The sequence below is a fragment of the Crassostrea angulata genome, chromosome 6, assembly GCF_025612915.1.
Source record: "Crassostrea angulata isolate pt1a10 chromosome 6, ASM2561291v2, whole genome shotgun sequence".
Lineage (NCBI taxonomy): Eukaryota > Metazoa > Mollusca > Bivalvia > Ostreida > Ostreidae > Magallana > Magallana angulata.
This window is the reverse complement of record NC_069116.1, coordinates 57,564,102-57,587,667: the sequence shown is the minus strand read 5'-3', so window position 1 is coordinate 57,587,667 and position 23,566 is coordinate 57,564,102. Positions and strand designations below refer to the sequence as shown.

At 31.6% G+C, this 23,566-nt stretch overlaps 2 protein-coding genes and 2 long non-coding RNA genes across 9 annotated transcripts in view; 1 reads left to right on the top strand and 3 right to left on the bottom strand.

Annotated features, from left to right (window-relative positions):
• Positions 1-20,873, bottom strand: part of LOC128189245 (uncharacterized) — a 59,807-nt gene extending 38,934 nt beyond the window's left edge. For all 6 annotated transcript variants that reach the window (XR_008244218.1, XR_008244217.1, XM_052860776.1 and 3 more), the window contains exon 1: positions 20,864-20,873. The gene's annotated coding sequence lies outside the window, so the exon portion shown is untranslated. The remainder of the gene's footprint in view (positions 1-20,863) is intronic.
• Positions 780-2,128, top strand: LOC128189251 (uncharacterized). The gene is made up of 2 exons (XR_008244221.1): positions 780-868; positions 1,069-2,128. It is a non-coding gene; the product is annotated as an uncharacterized LOC128189251 (long non-coding RNA).
• Positions 13,123-19,547, bottom strand: LOC128189244 (uncharacterized). Its single transcript, XM_052860775.1, has 11 exons — positions 18,972-19,547; positions 18,727-18,874; positions 18,452-18,624; positions 18,276-18,336; positions 17,841-17,990; positions 17,643-17,720; positions 17,355-17,480; positions 16,852-17,048; positions 16,476-16,614; positions 15,988-16,152; positions 13,123-14,892 (listed from the first exon to the last, which is right to left on the bottom strand). Exons 1-11 carry the CDS (start codon positions 19,019-19,021, stop codon positions 14,584-14,586), a joined length of 1,596 nt encoding a protein of 531 aa, XP_052716735.1. The 5' UTR covers positions 19,022-19,547; the 3' UTR covers positions 13,123-14,583.
• A 636-nt stretch (positions 20,874-21,509) lies between the features above and the next one.
• Positions 21,510-23,566, bottom strand: part of LOC128189249 (uncharacterized) — a 10,099-nt gene continuing 8,042 nt past the window's right edge. Inside the window, exons 4-5 of the long non-coding RNA XR_008244219.1 lie at positions 22,391-22,476; positions 21,510-21,865 (exon numbers count right to left, since the gene is read on the bottom strand). This is a non-coding gene — a long non-coding RNA (uncharacterized LOC128189249). The remainder of the gene's footprint in view (positions 21,866-22,390; positions 22,477-23,566) is intronic.

Here is a 23,566-nt window from a genome sequence, read left to right as displayed (position 1 = left end):
TACAGATCAAGTTTACACTTTTGTAGCGTCTGATTGACATATTTTCGAAAAAATTAATTTTTTATATTCCAATTTTTTAATGTTCGGGTTCGTTATCGGGTTCGGTGTGTAACTGAATAAACGAAGTCAGTATGTAGTCAGTAATAATATCGTGCGTTACTTGTACCATTCTTTTTCCTGTACCATTCCTTTTATCATTTCTAACAAACAAATAAATTCTATAAAATAGTGTCAAGCATTGTGTTTTAAATTTAATCGGCAGGGTTTTTTGTATTATTATTACAATCGGGTTCGTTGTCGGGTTGGGCTGTTTAACTGTTTGGTTTGATTCGGGGTACAGAAGACGGTAAGAAATGATATTGTGCATAACAGTGCATTGTTTTCACAAAGTTTTACCAGCGAATAAAGAATAGACTTGGCGAAATTACAGGAGATGAAATAAAGAGTATTATTTTACCTATTTCCTTCTTAATTTCTATATCAACTATATAGTTTTAATTTCCTCTGTTCTTTTATCTCTGATTAAAGCAGACATCTCGTTTACAATAGCTCTGAAATAGTTGTGTGCTTGGAAGCTTTCATAGAATAATACAAACCGGTAGGGGACGTGTATTGCTTATGCAATACTCTCAGAATGCTTGTTTTAGTAGATCCATTTTCCATTGTTCTGACCTTCTTATCTTTATGATAAAGTATTTATGGTAGACAATGGTTTTGAATTTAGAGGCAATTAGATACAACAGTTGAATATAATCAAACGCTGTTGTTGTTCTTTGCAGAATGAAAGACAACAGCATTGGACCACAAGATAGACTGATCTGTTTTGGACAACTTTTTGGCATGTGTGACCATATCAGTTTTCCTTTAGGTACATATAAAGGCACTCAAACAAGTTTGGTTCAGTGATATGATGACATGCTACAAGATCTCAAAATACCATTTTAGAACATTACCAAACATTTAATGGTAATCAGCTTAAAATTAGTACATCAAATCCTCTTGATGTGTGTGTGCTAATGTCTGATTATTTCTTGTCTGTTTTTACCGACGGCTGTTTTGCTACCACAGGTCAGGCTGAGTACTCTGTGTACAAGTACGTACCTTACGGACCGGTGGAAGAGGTTCTTCCGTACCTCTTTAGAAGAGCCATGGAAAACAGAGGGGTTCTGAAGAAGGTCAAGAAAGAAAAGAGGCTCCTCTGGCAAGAACTACGAAGAAGGTTAAAGAGTGGGGAGCTCCGATACAATCCAATGAAGATTTCTGCCCAAGAAACATCCGGCTGTGCAGGGGAATATGTCTTCTAGAGTATGATAAGGAGACCAGGTCAAAGGTGATCCATGTGTCCAATCTCAGAATTTTTTTTAACTGTGAACTGTGACCTTGGATAAAAAAAGAACTAAATTTACATTTTGTTTATCAATGTAAACAAGGAGGCCCTCTATCTTGATGTAAATCCTTTAAGTTTGTGTTAGTGATCTACTTGATGGGTCAGTCATTCCATGCATAATACTGCTGTCTTCTTCACCATTATATGTTGCACTGTATATTGGGATTGAATGGTGCATTTTATGATATACTTGTTCTTTAATTGTGTTTTCTTTTAATTGTTATACTACAGTAACTGTGATTTTTGCAGAAACTGTTGGAATCTCTATAACATGAATTTCATTATGTAGGACTCTAAAGAGTTTATTTCAGTCAGATCTGATTTTTTATATTAATATATGGATTTGTCGCTTGAAAATTGAGTTATTGATTAATATATTGAATGAGTTTTTAATTCAATGTTGATTTATTGTCTTAAAAGATTCACAGATATAGGGATCATTTTGACATTCCCCCAGATTAAAAGTGCTACATTGTAATTATGCATCATAAAAAATATTGTCCTACAAGGTTAAATGCCCTTGATAAATGTCAAATACAGTTCCAAATGAAAATAATATCTGATGATTTAGGCCCATTGAGAATAAATTGTGCGTGATATTTTTTTGTACGGAAGTGTAGGAGAAATATACCGGTAGTTTTCAAAATATTGCCAAAGGTTCTTATTGCAAGAACTATTGAATAACATCACGAAAATGCTGTTAAAAGCTAAGTATGTATTGAGGAAAGAGATATTTTTTTTTTAAAGAATTTCCAAAAGGAATCTATAACTCAAGTAATAATATGCAAATATCTTCAAGATAAGTTTTTTTTCCCTTGAATAATATGAAAGATTTATAATGTACTTTGTGCATGGCTTTCTATTGGGGTCAGCGCATACTTGAATTTTATTTGTATGCCACAATGACAACCAAGCTGGAATTAATGATGAATTTTCATGATTTTGCTTTTGAAGTTCAGTGCTGTTATACTCTTTCCCGAGTATTTGCTTCCACCACTTTTTGCTTTGATATTTTGATAATCATAAATACCTTTGTGCTCAAACTATTTCCATCCACTAATATGAAAAATGTCCAAATTATCTGTTTGAAACGCCCCCTCTACCGCTTCAGGTTTTAATACACATCCCAAAATGAAAAGTCTACGGGGATTTTGAATTCCTTCAGCCATTAATAAGCCCGGATGATAACGTTGAAAAATTGCACGAGGTATCCCGAGTACCGGTACTTCCGAATGGAGAAAAGATGTAAACATTTCCCATTATAAATCTCCATAACAAAATTGTTTTCGTTCCTGTGAATTTTTATGAGTGGAAAATGATAATTGTTCGAAGAAGATAGCTTAGATAAATTCCCTTTCATCGATTTCAACTTTCTTTCATAGGTATGTGTATTTATAAGGAATCATTCTTTGAGTATTATGAGGTGATAATTTTGGTCGGGGCGTGATCAAATCCAATAAAGCCTGAAGGGCTTTATGATAGATTTGATCACCCCCCGACCAAAATTATCACCTCATAATATTCAAAGAATGATTCCTTATTACTTATATTTATATAATTTTAAGCCATCGTACTATTAAATATTTAAATATGAATAAGCAAACCCCGCTGGCGCCTGAATTTGGCGTCATTTGTATTATGGGTTATATAGTACAAAATCGATACGTAGTGTTATCACAGGCAAAGACACTGAAAAATGTAAATATTTATCAAAAATCATCAAAAAGTGATGGAAGCAATAACTTGGGATAGACTATAGTATGCTAATTAGACATTGTTTGTACTATACATGCATGTAGGAAGAATTAGATGTCATGACAGCTTTTGATGTGTACATTGTAAGCAGCCGTTTAGATATGCTACATGTATGTTTAAAAGAAATACTTAAAGACATGTTATATTTATTTTTTTTTTAATCTGATGTGGTCGACATTTTTTAGTAATGTTATGACAATTTTTTCATGAAAATTATCAGAGGGTGAAAGTCTCAGTCTATTGAATAAACTCATGTTATCTTACTCTGTTACAAAATAAAACAAAAGCTTTAAAGCTTAGAGTTTGGTTATTCAATCTAAGGGTTTCAGTTCAGTTATTAGCTATTAATTGTTACGCCGAGATATTTTTTATATAATTAATGATACAGAACTTTTATTAATTGAATGTGTCTGGATTTATCATGATTTTGGTCAGAATTCATTTTTAATTTAATTTTGATGTTAACAATGCTTTAGTAAGGCATTTCTAATAGTAAAAAAAAATCTTAGAGTCAGCCATCGAGTTATATGCAGATTAAAAATCAGCTAGAAGAATGAGCTCTGTATATAAATATCACAATATTTTTGTTTTAAAGGATAAATTTTGATGATTAAAAAGGGGCGAGATCGTAGTTTTTTTTACACATTTAGTGTAGCGGATAGTGGGCAAAGTATTTCACTTGTGGAGACAAGCACCAAATTTTGCATCAAGGTTCCTTGAACATAAATTGAATGAGAAATATCATTGGCTATTCAAGTTTGATCATTTTAAAGATGGCTGCCTCATATTTCAAAATGGTGTCTTTTTTCGTAATGTTTTCCTGATATTTTATGTATACCTGGGCAACATTTTAATTTTCTGTGAAATTAAGAAAAAGAATTTGTTGTATGATATAATTAGAGGTTCATTCTATATATGAACACTCTGCGCATGCGTCTAAAACAGCTTATTTTTTTAACCTACGTGATCTAATCGTCTGACCAGTTGCAGCTGCAGAGCTGTGCAAAGTGATTCGGACTAGAAACATTTGCAATTCCCAGAACAGCTGATTTTACATCCAAATTTTAGTAGATCTTGACATGAAGCCGCACTTGGTGGTAAGGATTTCCAGTGTGGAACCTTTTTTCTAACCACATCTAGAAGGGGAATGTAAGATTAAGTAAAATAAATATACTCAAAACAAGTGAAGACGTTTTTATTTGTGCGCATGGATTAGCAGAGTGTATTCATAGAAAATTAAACGTCGCAGATTTTCAATGCAAAGATAAGGGGAAATATACACTGAATGTAAATATATACTATTATACTTATCTTTAAGATGTTTGTGTTTTTGAATTTGTTATACTACTGTGATTTTGCAAAAGCTATATGAATCTCAATTAAGTTGCTTGCATCTCATCGTATAGGACTCTAAAGGGGTTTTATTTCAGTCCGATCTGGTTTTGTTTTTAGTTTGTAGGTTTGCTGCTTGAAAATGGAGTTATTTGATACAATGTATTATTGAATGAGTCTTTAATGCAGTGTTGATTTATTGTCTCTAAAGATTCACAGATCTAGGGATCACTTTGACATCCCCCGTGTAAAAGTGCTATGATACATCATAAAGTATAGTTCCACTAAGTTTTATTACAGCTTCATATATGCAAGTATCTTCAAGATGAGTAATTTTTCCTTGAATAGTGAGAGATGTTCTTTGCTCATGGTATCCTTTCTGGTTTTAATGTTTATGTGTATGCCACAATGACAACTCAACTTGAATTATTGATGATTGAGTTTTCATGCTTTAGTTCAATGCTGTTGGTATGACGCTGACACAACACTGCTGTATAAACAAGTATGTATGAAGAATTAGATTAATGACAACTTTTGGTGTGTAAACAGTAATTTGGCCATACTGTATTCAAAAGAACTGTTTAAAGAATTGTTAAAATTTTAAAATATCTAGCATGGATAACATGTCTTGATTTATGTTTCTACAAATTTTTCATACAACTTATCAGAGAGTGGAAGTCTGTGAAGTCTCAGTTTAATGTAAATACCGAACTCATTATGTTCATTTACACTGTTATGCAATAAAACAGAAGCTATCACTCCCTGTTGATGGATTAATTTTGAATAAAGACATAAGGGAATGTCACTTTCATATCAGTTAGAAGTAACATGGACATACAGAGGTATTACTTGTACAGTAAAACTCGTTTAGTACGAACACGAATATAGCGAAATCTTGGATAATGCGAGTTTTTTTAGTCCTCTGGTAAAATTCTTCACAAGTCTTTTCAAAATGTTACGGTTAAAACGAATTCAGATATAACGAATTTACTGATATAGCGAAGTGATTTTGAGTCCCGTAATGATGAATAATAACGAAATTCAACACCTTTATAATGAATTTCTTTACAGTTTAAAAGGTTTGCAATACCATTTATCATAATAGTTTGAATAAATTTATTTTCACATAAATTCCGATTATTAAAGGTAGCAAGAAATTGTACATGTATTTTAATTCTAAGCCTTAATAAGCCAAAATTGTAGTCTGGTGAAAGGAAGCATGTATACAGTGAATTCGCTAAAGTTATTACGAATTCGTATACGGATATTATTAACGAATTACGAATATAACGAAGTAAATCCATTGGTCCCTTGGACTAAGTTTTACTGGCGATGCAAGAAATATATCTGAATTTTCTTATGATTTACACATGTAACAATACCAGCTAAATCTTGCATTGAACAAACGCGGAATTCACAACTTTTTAGAGTTTGACTTTATGAGGAAGTTATAATTAAAAAAAATATATACAAGGAATTATTCTTTGAGTATTTTGGTCGCCGCGTGGTCAAATCCAGTAATTTTGTTCTGTACAGTCCAACAAATTCGAACTACGTATCGTTGGGTGCAAGCGGGGTTTGCTTAATCAATATAGTAATATTTAATCGCAAAATTGCTGTAAATTATATAAATAATATAATGAGGTGATAATTTCGGTCGAGGCGTGATTAAATCTATCATAAAAGCCTTCGTGCTTCATTGGATTTGACCACACCCCGGCTAAAACTTTCACCTCTTAATACTCAGAGAACGATTCCCTATATCTTAAATACATGTATGTAATAAACTAGTAATTAGAGAAAGATTTGTTATACTTTGGACATCCACTTGTTCTACAGTGAACCCCGATTTTGATAACATATATATTTCTATTGATGCATGTTTAATTAAGAATTCCGTACGCTTACAGCTAGTGAAACAACCTGTATACCAGTAATCATATATCTTTTTTACCATAAAACTAATTATAACACGCATCTAACCATTAATTAATTAACTTCAGTTGGATTTACATGATATTCATATTTTCATGAAAGCTTTGAAAATTGATTAGCTCCAGTGATTAAAAAAGATTCACTATTGAATATACATTTTAGATGTATATTGTTTTGTTTTTTTTCAGTAATGAATAATTATTGTGATTATGAATATCCAAAGATGGTTCCAGACCAAAGTTCTTACGCGGTTCGGTCTCTGCAATCCGTTCATGATAATTGAGAAAAGGATTAAAAGAGGTTTTAAAATTAATGAAAGACAAGAGGTGTTTTGATAAATAAATGATCTGGTCAAACGATAGACCTGCATTGTTAAAATAAATATGAACTTTAGAATTTATTTTTAAAATGTCTGACTGTGCATGAATATCAAGTTAAAGCTTGTTCGAAAAATTTAGTTGCATGTCTTTTAATGTATCATTTAGATGAATTTAATTCTGCTTGAAGAGCACAGACCAGGACAAGAAAGTGTATATAACTGCTGCATTATTTATGATGTAAGTGTTTTAGATTTTATTGATTTGCTGAATTACTTTTTTATTTTCGTTTTATTCAATTTTTCGGGGAGCTTTGCCAAAAAAAAAAAAAATACATAACTCGCTTCACCACCTTCAAAGTCTCTATGAAATATCCAAAAATGACCATTTTGCTATTATATTTAAGTAAAACAAACAATGTATTATTTACATCCCTCTCTTAACCCCCCCCCCAACAAACTTACACACCCCGTTATCAAATAAAGTAAGCAAAAGTATGCAATTGTGGTCATCAGTGACATTTTCTTTTATTATAAGGTCATTTTATGAAAAATTTTACAAGAGTGGGAACAAAAATTGAAAAATATACCAAACTGAGTGCTAAACATCAAGGACGGCCAAATTGTTTGAAATTGGTTTAGGCTATATCTGGGATGACCAAGACAAAGTGTATTATAATAAAAAAAGACATGGGGTGATAACGAACAGTGTTCAAAATCAAAATTCCTTAATTTTTACTTATAAAGCAAAGAATTATTGACACTTTTGTGCAAAATCTTATTGCAGATATAAATAATTCATCTTGATGTATCTTATATAGAAACATTTTTGACAATTTTCATTATAATATTATTTGGTGAAACCAGTTCCTTGTATTTACAAAAACCAACTCAGTAAAATCAGAATGTCATCACATAATTTAGCCATAGAAGGTGGACGCCATAGAAATATTTTGCGTAATAGCAAAATAAGTGAATTCTGCAGATCAGAAATTGAGAATGACTATCACTTTGTTTCAATATGCCCACGCTATCAGCAATTACGAGTTAATTATATTAGAAGGTTTAAATTTACTTTAGTATGCAGCTATATTGTGAAAACAGTGTCAAAGAACTTTGTAACGTAGGGAAGATTTTGCACCATGCCTTCAAAATATATATGTAATGATTGGTATATCATTCAAACAACTATTGTAGTCAAACCGATAATATCATTACTATTCTACATATTTATCGTTGCTAATACCAGATTGTTACTAAAGCCCTTCACATACTTTGTTAAAAACATTTTAATACAGTATGCAATAAGATGTTCTAGTATGTCATACACAATAAAACAAGTTGAAATCTTTTGCGAACATGTGAATCGTGATATTATTCGTTGGCATCAATTTTCGTGTAATTAGTTTTAAGAACTGTTTCAGTGTTACGTACGCGTAATTTATGGCTAATGATTTTATTAATACAATATGCTTCTAGAAAATGCACTTTTCTAAAGAATTCAATACATAGAAGTCCTGTTTGTTTGTGTCTTGTCTTCTATCCAGAATTCTATACCAAAGCAAGGTATCATAGTAACTCGCACCTGTTGTCGGTCTTGATTTAACATATTCTGGACTCGTTTAAAATGATTTTAAGATCTTTGAATATATACACATCACTTATTGATATACAATATAGACAACATTTTAAATCACAAAATAGTCGTTTCTAACAGAACAATTACGGTATTCAACTTTAATTGTCCTTGGTGTGTTGCTATGCGCGGTTGCATTTTGAACAAGCTTGTTTGTTATCTAAATATCTGATAAACTTGTAAACAAAGTGTCTGGTTCCTTTTTTAAATGAATAAGACAATAGGTATGGTTTTAATGAGATCTGGAAAATCTCAGGAACCATCAGGAATTCTGACATTTTACCTAATGGTAAACTGTAACCAGATAGCCATGCTGTGACCTTAATGAGTAATACAAATACAAGATACAAATTAGTCATGAGTAATTTGATACCTATATACTGCACAAACGTTGTTTTAATGCAGAGTGACATAATGAACTTCACATAACAATGAATTTTGTTAGCCAATAGTCCTAAATGATCTTATGCAACCAGGTGCAGGGTGCGGGCACAAAAAATCGAAATTGAGAGTTTATAAACAAGTTGTCATATTTGGCGACCATGTGTCCGCATCGATAGCTAGCTCTTATACTGTATACTAAGTCATGTATTGCATGCTTTATATAATCTCTGTAACCTTTAAAAGGGCATGGTCACAATTTTGGTCAAAAATTATTTTCCCGATTTTAATGTTATCAATGCTTCACTAGAGCATTTTTAATGGGCAACCAAAATTTGAGTGTCATTTGTTGAGTTATGAGCGAGTTTCAGAGCTAACAATTCTTTGCAATTGTTTTTGTTTACATTTTGAATGCTGAAGTAAATATTCTAGTTTTAGACTTAAAATGAATGTGTTAAATGTTAGAAACCGTCTATTTATGCTGAAAATGAATAAGAAGATAGACAAATAAATTTAAAAATATTTTTTACTAGTATATTGAACCTATGTAAACAAAAAACGAGACACGACCCTTGTTTACGTGACAAAGAATTGTGAGCCCTGTATCTTGCATATAACTCTACAACTGACTCTCAAGCTTTATTTAATCACTGAAAATGCATTCCTACAGCACTGGAGATAATAAAAACAGAAAAATGAAATTTGAGCAAAATCGTGCCCACGCCCCTTTAAAACCATGTACTCATTTTTATTTCTATCTATGACCTTTCAATATGGCACGTAAGCCATATCTCATAACTATTCGGATGCTTAGAACCCGCATCTCTAGACTCTATAATGGACAATTTTTGACAGATTTGTTTCTGTATTTAGTAGTAAAATATAACTTCAAAATTTTAGCCTTAATGTTCACTCATGATCATCACAGGTGGACAGAACCAATCAAAACTGTCGGTCATAAGTAAAAAGGTATATAAATCCCTGTAAGGATTTTTTTTATTTAGACTATTTGATTGGGTTTGATGTTGGATTTTAATTCAGATTTTTGAATTACACAGTATTATATTGAGAATAGCAACGAGTTTATGTCTTTGAAAACATAAACGATCACGCTGTGAATAAAAATTGTTTGTAAATAATATTGGACTTAGTGGTATTTTAGTTTGGACGACCAGTTGAATAAGACGATAGACTAACAAAATATTACCGGCACGTAGCCTCAGGTTTATTGATTTTAAACTTTATCTTCATTAATTGGTGGATAAAATGTGTTCTAGAAACGAATGCGACAGTACTAAAAATATTTTTGTCTGCTGTTGCAACAGTTAACATGCTTGTGGAGATCCCCCCCTGAGGATTAATTTTCGATCCGCGCCTGACATAGTAATAGCATCAATAGTGAAAGAGACTATACTATTCTATGCAGAATGTTCATTGAAAATGGCTCACTATACTAAATTTTTATGCAAAACGGACTCTTAAGTCTCTTAATGTGTTCGGAATGTTTTCTTTATCGTTGCTAAGTATATAATAAATCCAGAGGTGCTCGAAAGAAAGTTCATGAGACTTCACCGAGATTTGTTCAGTTCCTGTGAAATTTCGAGCGGGAGTATATGTGTTCGGATAATATTTTCAAAATACGTAGGTTCTGGTCGTTTTTCATATCATATCCTACTTATGATGTATGATGCTTGTTGTGTGCAATAACATATATTTAAGATAAATAATGGGTGTCTGTTTTGCATAAAAACTTAGAATATCGAGGCATTTTTAAGGAACATTCTGCATAAAATAGTATATTCTGTTTCACTATTGATGCTATTACTAGGTCAGGCGTGGATCGAAAATAAACCCTTCGGGGGGATCTCTTCTAAGCATGTTAATTGTTGCAACGCAGAAAAAACTATTGTTTTTTATTGTCATAATATAACTAAAACAATTTAAAATTTGATTTTGAAGCTTACATGCAATTAATTGAATGATACATTCATGTGCTTTCCTAAAATAAAATAAAATAAAATTATTTAATTTCAAGTAATGAACATACACTAGATCAAAAAAAAAAGACTGAAATTTCTTCTTAAATACTGAATTTATGATCAGCAGCAAAAAATATTTTTTTTTAAAAGATAGCCTCATCGATCGATGTATGCTTCCATTGAATAATTTGTTTTAGTCAGTCAAGCTTATGGAAAGCTATTATTTGTTGAGCACCTAATTTCAGGCAGCGGGATATCCCTAAATACTAAGTAAGACATAATCATGATTGATGAATACACATTCAGAAGATGGGAGATCCCAATGTAACATGTATACAATGGCAGGGGGATCTCCCTGTCATATGAAAAACCAAAACAAAATAAAAATGAAGGTGGCATATACAAAACATTTTAAAAACCAGAACATTGTGAAATTTAAGGTGGCATGCACAAAACATTTAGGTAGGTGTAATGGGGATGGTGGAGGGTTAATTTGCACACAAATAATCTCTCTGTTTACATAAAAACGTCCTTCACATAGCAGGTTCATAACAAAATGACACGTGATTACAGTCCCGCGATTTCATTGGTTGGCGACAAGATACAAGCACAAATATTCTACAAAATAGATAAATTGGACCCTCAGGTTAAAAATAACTAATCAAACCCAGATTCTAATAATACCTTCTGTGGTATTGATAGATGGTTACGTACAACGATTCCATTAACATATTATTTAACAATAATATTTCATGATCGATTTGGCTTCTTTTGCCTCAGGCGTATAATATTATTGTGCACATTAGTTACCTGACTTTCGGAAGCCATGTTTAGAATCCCCCGGGTGTTATTCATGTGACCGACCAAACTGGCCGCCTAATGCATGTCGAAAGTTTTCGATCAAAATACGATGACCGCTGACCGCGTTAGACAGGTGACTGCTCTTTAAAGTGCAGTCTCATGGGATTTTTAATTGGAAATAAACTAACCGCATACGAAAGGTGACTGCTTAATAAAGGTGACCGCTTTGGTAGTTTAGACTGACCCGATTTTCATTTTGGACACAACATATGTAAGAATTTAGTCATTGTGATTATGATTATAAACCCATCCAGAAATGACGTAAAAAAACACATTCTTATTTTTAAAGGATATTGTGTTAATGTTTTCAATATAATAAAAGAAATTTGATGCAAAAAAAGACATCTGAAATCGCGTCACTTTCGATAGATGCTATTACGTCCCTGATTGTAAAAAAACGCATATTAAGTAGAAGTATCGAATTACAGAAAGTATACTGAAAATAGAATTTAAAGATATAATAATGTAAAAAAAACCTCCATAACTCATACTGATCGGACAGATCTGTGAAGTTTTTTTTCAACCACTATTCAATATGAGTACTAGAACCAGAGAGATTACTGTGTATGGCCTAAAATAAAAAAGTGGAACGGATATCGATATGCTTTTTGTAAAGACAGAAACCAATAAAAGTGATCCTTTCGTAAGCGGCTTGTAATTAAAATATGTTTGGCTAGTAGAAAAAATCAACAGTACATTGAATTTTGAAACAAGCAGCATAAAATCAATCCCCCGTTTCTTCGATGCGCTTTCGATTACCAATGTTATGTAATGTTGTTCATGGAAATTCGTACGCATTATGTGTGCCTAAATCAATGGTATACACTCCTAGGTTATACCGGTATTCTTTCATTTAACATTTATAGTTTACAAAAAAAACTACATCATGGGTGTTACAAAAAAGTTCTTTTAATAATTAAAAATGTTGATGCATTTGTTACAGGGTTCCTTCCAGTGCATTTTTCCTTGGTTTCTGGATATCAATCATATATAATTGCTTTGCCCTATCGACTGATTCATGCATCATGAATTCATCATCGATTAAACACGAGCAGAAAACATTTGCTGACCTAGTGCGTAAGGGAAGAAATATTATCTTTATAAGTTTGATTTTTAATCAATCTAATTTTGATGAATTCGTGGAGGAAAGAAAACTAGAGAGATGGGTTTGGGTTGCCAACGACTATCGATATATTTTGAGTTACACAGCCAATTGTGCCTCACGTGAAATTCACGTGAAATGAGCTTCACGTGAATTTCACGTTAAGCTTCACGTGAAATACACGTGAATTTCGCGTTAAGTGAATTTCACGTGAATTTGTTCACGTGAATTTCACGTGAATGTGTTTCACGTGAATTTAACGTGAAAATTTCACACATTTTTCACTAAAATTTCACGTGAAAACAGTTTCACGTGAAATTCACGTGAAAAATTTAATGTGAATTTCACGTGAAATTGTTTTCACATGAATTATTTTTCTTTTCCAAAAGCATGTTCACTTTTCTATTATAATTTCTTGTTTTGCTTTTATAATTGCTTTCAATATGCATCTTTTTTTAAGTACTGTCAATATTCGGAAAAATTAGACTGTTTATCATATTATTAAGAATGACTACCATACTTAATTCATTATTGTGAAAGGAATATACAACATGAAACAAGATCAAATTGGTAGCATCAAATTTGCATTTATTTATTTGGGTTTTTAACAACAATATGCATCAATTAGTACGCAAAAGACAAATATTTCTTTTAAATTTATGAAATATATGATGTATGTTTATCATGAAAAAATAACTTTTGAAATAAAGATACATAATAAGCCTTTTTTTGAAACTATCATTTGTATACTTTTTAGTATTTTTTAAAAATATACAACAATAAATTATATGACTAATACAAGTATAACAAATACTAATATTTTATTGGCACAAACACACTTACAATAATAGGCAAAGGCCTAAGATATGTATAAACAGAATATTGTTTACATAGATATATCATTATATTTCCCATTCACATAAGAGGAAAAAATTTCTGATAGATAACAGAATTTTCATCAATTTTTAGCAAATAAACCCCATATCTCACTACAAAAGAACTGGTGTTACTATATAGTCAAAAAGTTTTTCTAAAAGTTTACACAGGTTTTCTAGTCCAATTGTCTTCTTGATCTTATAGTAAGCTTTTCTGGTCTTTTCCATGAGAACTGCTGTAGCAAAGTTATAAACAGTACATTACATATTAAAGTTAAACCAAATGACAATATTTTGACACAGTTTGAAGTAAATTTCCATTATAAGTAAATTAATTTATCAATACAAGATTTCACATTTGAATTAAATAAAAGAACTTTTGATTTTTCAATATTGACCTGTAATTTTGATTTAGAACAATATGTTTCAAGGGTGAACTGTTTCAAGAATATTTAAACAGTTATGTAAACCCATTTTTGCTTTCAGGTAGTAATACAATATCATCATCATATAATAAAGAGTTTACATGTATAACAATAATAGAAATACAAACCTATTTAACATGTATAAAAAGAACAGAAATACAAACCTATTTTATAACAAGAATAGAAATACAAACTTATTTAGATTAGAAAAGGTGCTTTATACACAATAAAGGCACACAAAACTGCTAATGCTATTCTATTGTAAAACTTTACAAGTGATAAGTGAACATTTCAAAGCAGAATGACTACAAATCAAAAATAACACTAGTTAGATAATTTTCCAAAAAATAAGGCAAGAATCTTTTGCTGTTGTCATATGTAAACATTACTGACAAAACTCATTGGTTTTCTTTGAAAAATGTCATTATAATGAGATTTTTGCTGTAGCAAATTTTTCTTTAATTTATCTATTTATTAATACAATGTTATTCCAATTGGTAAATTTTAAAAAAAAATCATTTACAAGACTTGGAATATTCATTTAAAAGTACCTAGCATTAATCTGCATTTGAACTAACTGTATCGATCTGCACCAACAATTATAATTGTAGCTTATCGGGTAGTTTGGAAATTCTAAATCTGTTAATAATGTAACCATTGTGATTGCTGTGCTTTAGAGATTTTTCATTGTGATTCTCTACAACTCTGCAGCCACCTCGTTTGCAGTCATGAATAACATGAACAACATGCCGAATGTGGCATGTTTTCTTAATGTGAGTCTCATTTGTTAACTGCACCACTTGGTTGCAACTTGTAAAGGAAATGTTGCACACTTTCAAAAAAGCTATCTCGTGTTCTGCTGTCTTGGTCTTTATACGTAGAAGCTTCTGAATCACTCCAATCCTGTCCTGAAACAAATATCGGAATATACATTACATACAATACCCTTAGTTCCTACATTATAACTACATTATTATATTTTTGTGATATGCTATTTCATTTGCTAATTTAAAAAGTTAACGCTTATATAAACCTTTTTTAATGATGTCACAATATCTCTGTTTAAAAAACATATCAACCTACATGATGTTATGTTTTGTTACATTTACATTTGGTACTGTTATTGCAGTTTATGATAAGAATCCGAGTTGGCCATAAAGCTCAATATAGCTATATGGTTTTCATTAAAAGTTGTATGTACAAAACCATTCTCCATTTGATGTAGACAATGTATCAACAAATAAAATCAATTTAATACTTTAAAAAACAAGAGGCCAATAGGCCTTAATGGTCACCTGAGTAGCATATAACCCATACCCAAACTTGTCTAGGAGTCTCATATATGCATTTAATTAAGTTTCATTATGAAGTAAAAAAAATTATAAATTTGTAATAACGGCCATCTCCCTGCCTGAAATATTCTTTCAAAAAGGACTATGAAACCTATAATTTTAGCGAAAAACTTAAAGATCATAATAGAGTGCATGACCTGATTTTAAAAAGTTGCAAGCCTCTGACAGAAAATAATAATCCCATATTTGTTAACTTTTAGGATAGGTTTTATGTGTATATGTTCTCATGGATAATCTACATGTAAAACAAGGTGGTTAGTATACATGTTTTATCTAAAACAACCTCCCATCCCCCATCCCCAGGGGCAGACAGAAGCTCTCCCTGTGGGCATTTAGACAAAAAACAAATAAACAGCTTTAAAAATCATCATGAGTTACTCACTTCTCCTGTGGTAGACCCATAAATTTCATAAATGAGATTCCTCTTATCATAGAGATGCTTCACACCAAAAATGGTAACGATTGGCCTTGTAGTTTTTAAGAAGAAGTTAAAAATGTAAAATTGTTAACCCACGACAGAAGTCATGCATGACGACGAACGAAAACAGATAGCAATACGTCACCTGAGTTTACTCAGGTGACCTAGAAATGAATTCATTATATTCATTATATCCATATTTGTTATATTATCTATACTTAATTAAAAGTTACCTTTACAGTTTCTGAATATAAGACAAAGCTTTGAATGCCTGCATAATCTCCTTCGCTTGTTATGCATCCTAGGCAGCTGTATAGGTTTGCATCTTTAGCAATATCAGTGTCAATGGCAACAGATATTGTGAGCAACTCCAACTCTTCCAGTAGATTGGGGTTACCCTGTTTAATGCAGATGAAGCAATATATAAAACCCTCAAAGACAAACAAAATTTCATTTTTAGAGTTAATACAATTCATTCCTTTAATTAAGACAGATTCATGTACATTAATTATTTTTTCATAAAATTTTCGTCAACCATCAGCTATTATGATGTAGAGTTTGGTATATATGCCTTCTTCAACTCTGATTTCGAGCCTAGCGGCTCTCATGCTGAATATACAGTGGCATTGGGCTAATAAGGAATGCGATATAAAAACTATGGCCAGGTAATAATCTATACATTTATTCTTAACCTATAATCATTAATTATATATGTACTTGCCATTGGTTTCCTTGAAGAAGTTCTGGTCACGTTCCGCAGCTCCCCAGCTTTAAAATTTTCATTTTGGTCAGGGACTCCAAGAAAAGACTTGATTTTCTTGTCATTTCCATATGACAACACAAAACTGCTAGCTTGTTTCCTGCAAGATAATTTTTTTATCAGTTGTTTAGTCGATCAATATGCGGGGGAAAAAATGTATCTATCATGTAATAAATTTTTGATATTTACACTTCATTTCCATGAGCTAATGGTTTGACATAACTATACATAACAGATAAATATTGCTTGAACATATAACATTTCATTAGATTTAAATTGCGTATGGAACTGAAAAAAATTACTGATATTTACATAAATTAAACAATAAAATTGTTACCATGTATCATTCAAATGCAAGAAACCTCCAGACACCACATGTTTTGTCAATTCTGACTTTGCAAATTGGATGACCGTATCCCTTGACCTTTGATGGCCGTTCTGATGACGAATACTCTCTCTTATTGATTTGTGGTTTTTTTCAAACACGTCTTCAGTGAAATGAAGAGGATGGCCATGCCTTATTATGTCATCAGACTGCAATTATCAAACAAGATCAGACAATCTAACATTTAAGTACAAGCATGTATGATTTACCATATGGTAACTTACAAGATATAATATATGTGCCATGAATTTACATTATATATATATATATCCGTCCTATTATCCTTTATTGAAAGTATTTTGCCACATTCATAGTTAACCATCTATATATCTGCTTGAAATTAATGTGCCTTTCCTTGCAGTATTTAATATATGGTATATATGTTACATTCAGAATTGAGTCATTTATTAGTGATACTGTAAACACAAGTCAATTGGGAGCTATATTTTACATACTATATGAACACAGAAATGTGTCTTGCTTTTGCTGCCAAGTTGAGGAATGTTGTCTTTGATAAATGCAAGATAATCTTCAAATTCAGAACCAACTGACGTAACACCTTGATAAATGTGCTTGGATATCTGAAAATATACTGGTACATGAATCAAATAATACATATAATTCAACTGATTGAAGAGTGAAAATATGTTATTGTTTTGTGATTAAATTTTAGAATTTTAGTTTTAAAATCATAAGTATACATTTATGTTTTTTTTAATGGCTATAATTCATTTCTCTATTACCAAAGCAAGCTTTCCAAGTGTTTCAACATATGGCATTTTCAACCCAGCGAATTCCATATTAAATGGAGCGACCTGAAGCTGTAAAAAGATTAACATCTATAAGTACATGAATAAACACCTAAAGAAATTGCTCATTGCCATGCATCACTTGTGTCTAAGAATAAGGAAAAGTTGTACTTTTGAACTTTTCATACTTACATAATGTTTATAATCCTTTCCTTGTCGACTGTCCAAAAACTTGAAAAAAGTGTCAGCATTGATGCGGTAGGAAAAGTCAGTTTGATCAACAGTTTCCAAATGTAAAGTCAAAAGTTGCATCTGGTGTTCACTTAGAGTTCTGACACAGTGCTTCAAAAGCAAATTAGGTCATTATATAGAATGTTATTTATGGATACTGGATCATGCAAAATTCTTTTTTCAGAGCATATATATTTGCTTAATCTTGCTCAGGTTGAAAAAGAATGCTTGTATGTAAGGGGTAATGAGATTCGAATTAAAAGTTTTATGCCAGCTGAAAAATTTCTTAGTTATAGGTCAAGGCAAAACTATATTATAACCACTATATACTGGTATATTTAGCAAGTGTGCACTGTATAATTTACTTCCATATTCTTGATATTAAAGATATCTTACCTGAATCAAGTGTTTTGCTAATCCAAGGTACAAGAAATGAAGAATTCCTACAGGTGCATCCCTATGAGGAGAGGGAAAATATATCGAAACCAATATATTGATGCATCACAACTTTATAATATAATCCTAATACTATCTTGTATCTAGAGAGAATTGTTGTTTAATAAAATCAATACCTGTGGGGATCAACATGCTGCCACAAGCAATTGTCGTAGAATTTGATACCGGTCTGCTTTTGTATCATTGTTCTTGCACTACCTTGAGCATGAATTTCAAGTCTCCTTAGTGTTTTCCTTGTTGCAGATGATGTTCGCAATGGCCATATTGTAAATGGGTCTGATTTGTCAGCCTGAAATGGATTTTATTAAAGTTGCAGTTATGTAATTTCATTTAAAGAATGATAAGAAACTGAAGGAAATTAAAAGCTTTTACAAATTCAAAATTTTCTTACCAAACATTTGGGACAAAACTTAATTGCTGCAGGTCCCATGTGATTTGAAACCAAACTCATCATCTGGTAGTCGGATATTATGGATGAAATTTCTGATGTTAGCGTTATTTCTTGCTTTAAAAAGGCGTCATAGCTGTCAACTCCTATTCTAAAAAAGTCAGATTTAAACACCTAATATATACATGTACGTGGACAAACTTCCATCGATGTTCAAATTATTGTATGTGTTCTTACGTCATACGTACTCTGCGCACATTTTTATGTCGTCACATACTGGCTTTAAAAGCTCCATCATTGCAACCTGTTCTGATGCTGCTAGAAATATCGAGTTCTTGTTCTTGTTTTTTTCCTCCAAAGGAAGACCAGCCAATTGAGCTTGTATCCCATGCAAAGGAGCCCATCTCCGGGACTGGTTTGCAGACAAATCATCCACAAATATATTAAGAGGAATTTTAATGATGGGTTTTCCTTTCCAGAGTGAAGATGTTGCAAAAAAATCCCTTTTCTCCTGAAAAAAAAAAAATTATAATTTTCATTGCAATATAATTTTAAAAATTAATGCTGTTTTATTGACATTTAAGTTGTTGACATCTTGCAGTAAATGTGTTGTGAGGCTCACAATCATAATTTTTACAGATGAGATTGAGGTTTAACAAAAGACGTGGTAAAACAAAGAATAAAAAGAATATCTCACTTGATTTGGAATGGTAAATGATTTTTATCCAACTCGTTTCATGTTTTCTATCCCCTCGCCAAGGGTTGAGGTTAGAAAACAAACATCTTGTTGGATAAAAATTTGGGTCATATACCATTAAAAACCATGATAGATCACACACACACACACACACACACACACATACTCGTAAAGACATGAAACTCACTACACATGAATTTTCACCAGAAAGTCACTACACTATTTTCTAAGGGTCGTGAAGAAAAAATTTGAGCAAATTTATAAAAGACTGTCTACTCTTATTAGCCTAGGGGGCTGATAATTCGTAAATTCATTATATTAAAAATTTGGGTTTTCCCCTGAACTCCACTACATCAGACCACGTGACCCACCAGTTAGACACACATGATTCTCACTACATTGTCAGGTTTGAAATACACACATGAAACTGACTACTTACATTAATTTTACTTATTCATCCCATCTTCTCATTATCAAATGATTTGATACACCATACATTCTTTGTACAGTTTCTAAAGAATTATAGCACACAAGTTTTGTGATTTATAGTGGATTTTAAATAACGTATGTGGCAACAAACTTTGAGAAAAGTACACACTTAAAAAAAATAAAACGCGTGAAACTTAGGACTAAGCTAACGCAGTTTGAAAAAAAAATTCAAAGTGCGTTATGATGGAACTTCAACATTTTTTATTATCGAAACACTTAACGCACTTTAAAAAAATATGTTTAAATAGAAAAATCTGGAATTGAATTTCTAATTTGCTGATTGTATGATGAATTGTTAACACTAGTAAATCTCATTAACCGTCTTTGAGAACGGGGGTGGGTGTGGGTTAACCAATCATACAGGTCAATTACCAGTGCATCATTTACTAGTAATTGATTTCAGGAAGAAGGTTGCCTACCCCTTATCTTTCTATCCAAAACGTATGATATTCACCAACTTGAAGTAAACGTTTCTGACATAGCCCAATGTATCAGATAAGAAGTACATTAATTTTGCTGCATAGACAAAAAAGGAAAAAGGCAATTTCTACGCGATGCAGTTTATGTCATATTTTGATAATTTAAAACTCCTAATTTGTTCTTGTGTAAATTGTCAAACTACGTAAGCTTATGAGAAAAAAATTCGAATCGAGAAACTGTTTATAAAGTAAGCTGAGAATGCATTGGATTCTTTTTTTTTAAAATATCCCATTGAGCTAAACAATATCAAACCAAGGTTAAAACAATCAGTTATTGTATGTCAATAAAAGTATCAATTATTTGGACCAAATCCTGAACAGTTTTTTATAATATCGACGATATCAACGCACTTTGAAAAAAAAATAAAAGCGCGTTTAACTGGTTCCAAAATTACTAGTAACACACTTTGAATTTTTTTCAAAGTGCGAAATATTTCAAAGTGCATGTAACAAACCTATAAATCTTTGGATAAACCCAATTATTTGTTTTTCAAATATTTTTTTGATTTTTGAATAGCTAAAACCGAATGTTGTTATTAGAACAACTAATGGACCGTGGCAGTTTAGTTATTGAAAGAGAAAAACTATCACAGGCCCCTTCTACCTACATTATATATGTATATCACACGCATATACAAGCATCCATCATCTTTCATTTTCAGCCAAAGCTGTATGGTTATTCAAAGACAGAATAACCGCACAACTTTTGAGTAGAGCACTAGTTTTAATGGTGAAAATACAGATTATGATATAAAAATTCATGCAATTATTCACACCAAAATGCTCAATCACATTGATTATTTCTACATAATATTGCAAGGCATATACAAAAACAAGATCATGCATTAGCTTAGCTTATTTCATGCTAAGATCTAGAGGGAGGTCAGGGGGGTCTGAACCCCCCCCCCCCCTTGCAAAATTAAGATTTCTTTAAATTGCATTATAAAATTACCAAAAATATGCCTCGGACCCTCCCCCCCCCCCGACAAACTCAAATAAACGTCTGAATAAACCCCCTGGAATTCTTTTTGGATGTATTGCATGTATTTTTTGACGTAGTGATGTTGATACATTAAATAAAAATGAATATCAATGATTATGAAAGTAATCAAGACATTACATTAGACTATGACTTTTTATTGAGTATTACTAAAACATTTAAATATTAATATGAACAAGGCAATATGATCGTTTAGGAACATTAAAACAGCAAAATATGTACATTGTATAACCCAACTTTCAATGGTACTGAATTTACACGTACATGTACACGTAAAAAGTGTATTAATTCTCTCATATCTTCATTTTTGGGAGAATACATGAAAACCACACGATCAATAAAAAATGTACCAGAGTTTCATTATCATTTCTAAACCAGTATTGATTAAAGCAATATTCATGGCATGATTTTTTTCTGTTGACACTATTGGTCCTCAATCGTCTATCTAGGAAGTTAACCTATGTCTGAACACTGGTGCTGCAACACAAAAATACTTGTCAAAATATAAATTCTGAGAATGTGTTTCATCTCTGTAAAGCAAGACTTTTAAATGTACTTTTTTCAGATTGTATGCAATACTAAAAGGTATCACTACTCACTCTCTCTCTCTCTCTCTCTGTCTCTCTGTCTCTCTCTCTCTCTCATAACTATCAATGAAAAACACATGTAGAGGCATTAAGTTAAAAATTCACTTTACACTTTAAATTCACACACTATCTCCCTCTCTATCTATTTTAACTTTTCCCTATCTCTCAATTTTTTTTTAATGTCTTATCTCAGTTTCATGCTGTTATCCCTTTTTTACACACATCTAGTGACATTCAGGAAACGTGTATCAATGATGAATCAACTTCATATTGATGAAAACTAAAAGCAGTTTTCTCTGTATTCTCTTTCTCTTTTTTTTTTATTTCTCCCCTCTCTCTTTATCTCTCTTTATTTCTCTCTCTCTCTCTCATGCTTATTTCTTTTTAAGAAATAACATTTAATTTATACATTTACCTTAATATGTATAATCTTAGACAATGGCTTTTCCATGTGAGACAAACACTTTTCTCAGCAAACCTCATTTAGCTTGGATATTTTTCCTGAAAGCATAAGACAACAAAAAACATAAAAAAATCATTTTGTTTACTTTGTTTTACTCTTTATAAAAAAAGGTTATGTTTTGTTATACAAGGAAGTTTTTAGAAATGTATAATTGACCTTTATAAAAGTGTTCAAATATTGCTGCTGTTGTTATGTTCTACATGATCTCTCTCTCTCTCTCTCTCTCTCTCTCTCTCTCTCTCTCTCTCTCATTTGAACACATTTCCTCTCACTCCCTCTCTACCTTCTGCAAAATGTCTTTGTCTCTAACTTTGTTTCAATTTCACTGACTCTCTCTCTCTCTCTCTCTCTCTCTCTCTCTCTCTCTCTCTCTCTCTCTCTCTCTCTCTCTCTAATTGCCATTCCATTTAGTTATTTACACACATGTAGTGACATTCAGGTAAAGTATCTCAATAGAACAAAAATCCCTTGATTTAAACAAAATGTTTTAATAAGTCCTCTAACTTCCTCTCTCTCTTCCGCTTTAAATTCTTTCTCTTTAACTTATTTTCTATCAACTTCTTTCTCTCTTTTAAATGAACATGTACTTTTCATTATTTACACACACATAGTGAAATTCAGGTAAAGTATCTCAATAAATAAAAAAGAAATTACCTCCTTTGAAGAAAAAGCTGTAAAAAGGCCTCTCACTACCTCTCTCCCTTTCAATCTAATTATTTTATCTCTTAATTTCTATCAATTTCTCTGAATTTTCCAAACAGACATCACATTTCGTTATTTACACCCATGTAGTGACATTCAAGTCAAATATCTAAATTGAAAAACATGTTTTACTTAAACAAAATGTTAATAATTCCTCTCTTTTCCTCTCTCCCTTTTGATATAATTCCTTTAAATCTAACTTAGTCTCTCTCTCTCTCTCTCTCTCAAATTGACATCACATTTAGTTATTTACACGCGTGTAGTGACATTCAGGTAAAGTATCTAAATAGAAAAATTACTTCATTTATACAAAACAGTTGTATTAAGTCTCACTTACTATCTTTCCTCCACTCTGATTTCTTTATCTTATATTTCCTCTCTCTCTCTCTCTCTCTCTCTCTTTCTCTCTCTCTCTCTCTCTCTCAT